At 35.5% G+C, this 3,167-nt stretch overlaps 1 protein-coding gene across 1 annotated transcript; it reads left to right on the top strand.

Annotated features, from left to right (window-relative positions):
• The first annotated feature begins 1,633 nt into the window (after positions 1-1,633).
• On the top strand, positions 1,634-2,432 carry LOC128133936 (trafficking protein particle complex II-specific subunit 130 homolog). Its single transcript, XM_052771443.1, has 3 exons — positions 1,634-1,910; positions 2,000-2,090; positions 2,210-2,432. The coding sequence occupies exons 1-3, from the start codon at positions 1,863-1,865 to the stop codon at positions 2,395-2,397; spliced, it is 327 nt and encodes a 108-aa protein (XP_052627403.1). The 5' UTR covers positions 1,634-1,862; the 3' UTR covers positions 2,398-2,432.
• The last annotated feature ends 735 nt before the right edge of the window (positions 2,433-3,167 follow it).

The raw sequence follows: 3,167 nt of genomic DNA on the forward strand, positions 1-3,167 counted from the left end.
CAATAGTATCATGCCTTGAATTCTTCCTTAATGTGTTTTTGACTATGTAGGTTTGTTGGGTGCCAAATAGCATGGTCCAAGCATCATCTCGATGACTGTTTTCCTGATCTTCCTTCACATCTTATGATCATTTTTCCTTTTTAACATTATTAGTATTTTGTATTTCTATCATGATGAAGAACTTTTTGTCTTGTTCTTTTCCCACTCAACTTTTTATTTCAACTAGTTCTAATTTTTTTTTTTTTTTTTGCTTTTATTCAGGCTGGATTTTTTCAAGTACCTGATTCTGATAGGCTAGGTTCTTTCTTAGGCTGGATTTATTCAGGCTGGATTTGTTCAAGTACCTGGCCATATATATTCTAGCAAAGTCGGTATGCATTATTTAAGCCAAATAATTATGTTTGGAAGAAGATCCCAGCGTGCATTTTAATGCCATGGTGAAGCTGATTTTAAAATAATATTAAAATTTTCTTTTACTTTCTTTATTCTAGTTATTTATTTTTGATTATGAATTTGGATGTGATTACAGGGTGAGGCATTAGTAATAACTAAAATGAACCAAGGAAAAAGCTAAACAACCTGAAATAGGGATCCAGCCATGAACCAGACAGTGTCAAGCTCATTATACTCTTTTCTGATGCCTTCTGCTCTTTCAACAACTTCAGCCTGATAGGAGGGATGTATGTGTAATGTGTTTGTTATATTCAACAACACAGGGGTGTCTATTCTTAAATTCAAAACTTAGGATAGGAACATATATATACCTTTATTGGACTTCCTGTAGATAATTGAGCTCAGATTCAGACCATAAGAGTGGTAATTCAACAGCTAGTTGTCCCTTTCCACATTGACGATCAAGCTCTTTTATATATGGGTACCAGAAAGATTTTCTTACAGGAAGCAGGGGGTCTTTCATATCAACATGAAAAGTACCATGTTCCAATCATCCATACATATATAAGAACTAGCAACATTCTACTTGATAGAGAATTGCAGCAAAAAATAGCAAATTTTGGGCTTATAAGACTGCTACCAGAAGATACGACTCATCTTAGCACAAAATTCTCAGGGACTTTGTATGTTTAAAAGTACATATAACTTAACTACTAATTCAATTTGATTAAAGTAAATTTTCAATAACCAATGTTAAATCTTTGCAGGAATAGTGGTTATGTAGCACCTGAACATTTTTGCCATTATTTGTAGGACTATAGTTGTTCACTTCACCAACCCATTCCATGTCAGCACACGTGTAGCAGATAAATGCAGTGATGGCACCTTGCTTTTGCAGGTATATTGATCTCAAGTCTTGTTAGGGTTAAATGCAAAAAAAAAAAAATAATAATAATTATTTACTCACATTCCCAGGTGATACTCCACTCACAAGTGAAGGCTAACTTAACCATACACGATTCTTGGCTGGACCTAAAAGACGGTTTTACCCTTGCTGGTGAAAGTCAAAGTAATGGAAGACCAACATCCGCCTTCTTTCCACTTGTAGTTCCTTCTACATCAAGAGCCGGAATCTTGTTCACTATATCCCTACCCACAAATGGCAAACATTATTTTATTTCTCATTTTATCACTCATCTTTAGAAAAAATAATCAATCTCTCTTTTTTCTTTTTTACAGATGAAGCGAAAGATATGAATCCTGATAGTGATACGATATTAAATATAAAATATAAAATATCTGGGGATAGAAATCATGGATCGCATACTCCTATGTTTGAGGATGAGTCTTCACAGATGTTGACTTTTAAGAGTGCTCTTGTTTTACAAAGACCAGTGTTGGAACCTTGTTTGGCAGTTGGTTTTCTTCCCCTTCCTCCATAAGGCCTTAGAGTCGGCCAGCTTTTTACTATGAAGTGGCGAGTTGAAAGGTTGAAGTATCTCGAGGACGAACAATACGTAAGTTTCTAAAATTTTTACTTTTTTTTTTGGCAATAAAAAAGTAAAAATGACTTAAATGTTAAATCATATATTTGATTTGCGAACAGGATGAGGTAGTATATGAAATAAACGCAAATTCTGAAAACTGGATGATTGCTGGGAGGAAGCGAGGCCATGCACCTCTCTCCACAAAGCAAGGTACTACTAACCTTTTATAATCCAAATCCTCTTTCAATATCTCAACATTTAATAAATTAATAAATTTTATATCTTGATTTCGAAACCTTGTTGTCTAAAAATAAACTTAATGTATACAGGTTCACGAATAGAGATTTCAATCCTATGCGTGCCATTGGTTGCTGGGTACATGCGGCCCCCACAACTGGAGTTACCGGACATTGGTGAGGGTAATATTAGTTGCAACCCAGCTGGGCCCCACTTGGTCTGTGTTTCCCCTCCACCTCTCAGCTCCTCCTTCTGTATTCCCATTCCCATTCCTGCCTAGAGATGAAATCGTGACTTTTGTAGGTGCTTTGGTGTGGTGGTCCTAGAAATCATTAGTGGAAAGAGATACAAGGATGTTGACTACCAATTAGTCACTCAAAATCTCCTTGATCATGTAAGTATCTCATAATTAAGGGTTGGTTCATTCAACCCGTTCTTTTCATTTATGGTTTTAATGATGAAGGTATCTCAAACACTCAATGATTTATTTTGTATTCAGTGAGACCTTAAGCTTAGGTGAGAAGTTCTTACTAGCCTTTCTGTTGTTATGTGTATGATAGGCACGGGATCTACATGAGAGTGGAGCGCATCTGAATTTAATGGATGAGAAACTAGATCCTAGTGAATATGCAGTAGAACATGTTGTGGAGATCATCAAGATAGCATTGATGTGCACTCAACCACCATCAACTAGACCTACAACTTCTGAAGTGGTTATATGCTTTTAAGTGAAAAATCTCTTCACTTATGTATGTATGTATGTATGTAGGTATGTATGTATGTATGTATGTATGTATGATTTTTATTAATACCTTATGTATATATATATGCAGGAATGGGAAGGATTAATTGAATTGATGGGAACTGAATCAAGAGCTGTAGGGGGTCTTGAATTTTTACACAAGTAAGTTATGGTTTGGTTTTTTTTTTTGGTTTATAAGAAAGGGGCTAGGGGTAAAATTGTCATTTTACTAACGGTGCGAGTAAGAGGGACCAAAATCACAACAAAGTGAAACAACAAGGACTAGAAGGTCAACTAAAGTCTTGCCT

Source organism: Lactuca sativa, chromosome 4 (assembly GCF_002870075.4).
Source record: "Lactuca sativa cultivar Salinas chromosome 4, Lsat_Salinas_v11, whole genome shotgun sequence".
NCBI lineage: Eukaryota > Viridiplantae > Streptophyta > Magnoliopsida > Asterales > Asteraceae > Lactuca > Lactuca sativa.

What these genes read in the sequence shown, in the direction of transcription:
- LOC128133936 (XM_052771443.1), top strand. Translation starts at nt 1,863, where the DNA reads ATGAAGTGGCGAGTTGAAAGGTTGAAGTATCTCGAGGACGAACAATAC. An exon ending in ATCTCGAGGACGAACAATAC is followed by an intron (nt 1,911 to 1,999) that starts GTAAGTTTCTAA and finishes ATTTGCGAACAG; the next exon opens with GATGAGGTAGTATATGAAAT. An exon ending in ACCTCTCTCCACAAAGCAAG is followed by an intron (nt 2,091 to 2,209) that starts GTACTACTAACC and finishes TAATGTATACAG; the next exon opens with GTTCACGAATAGAGATTTCA.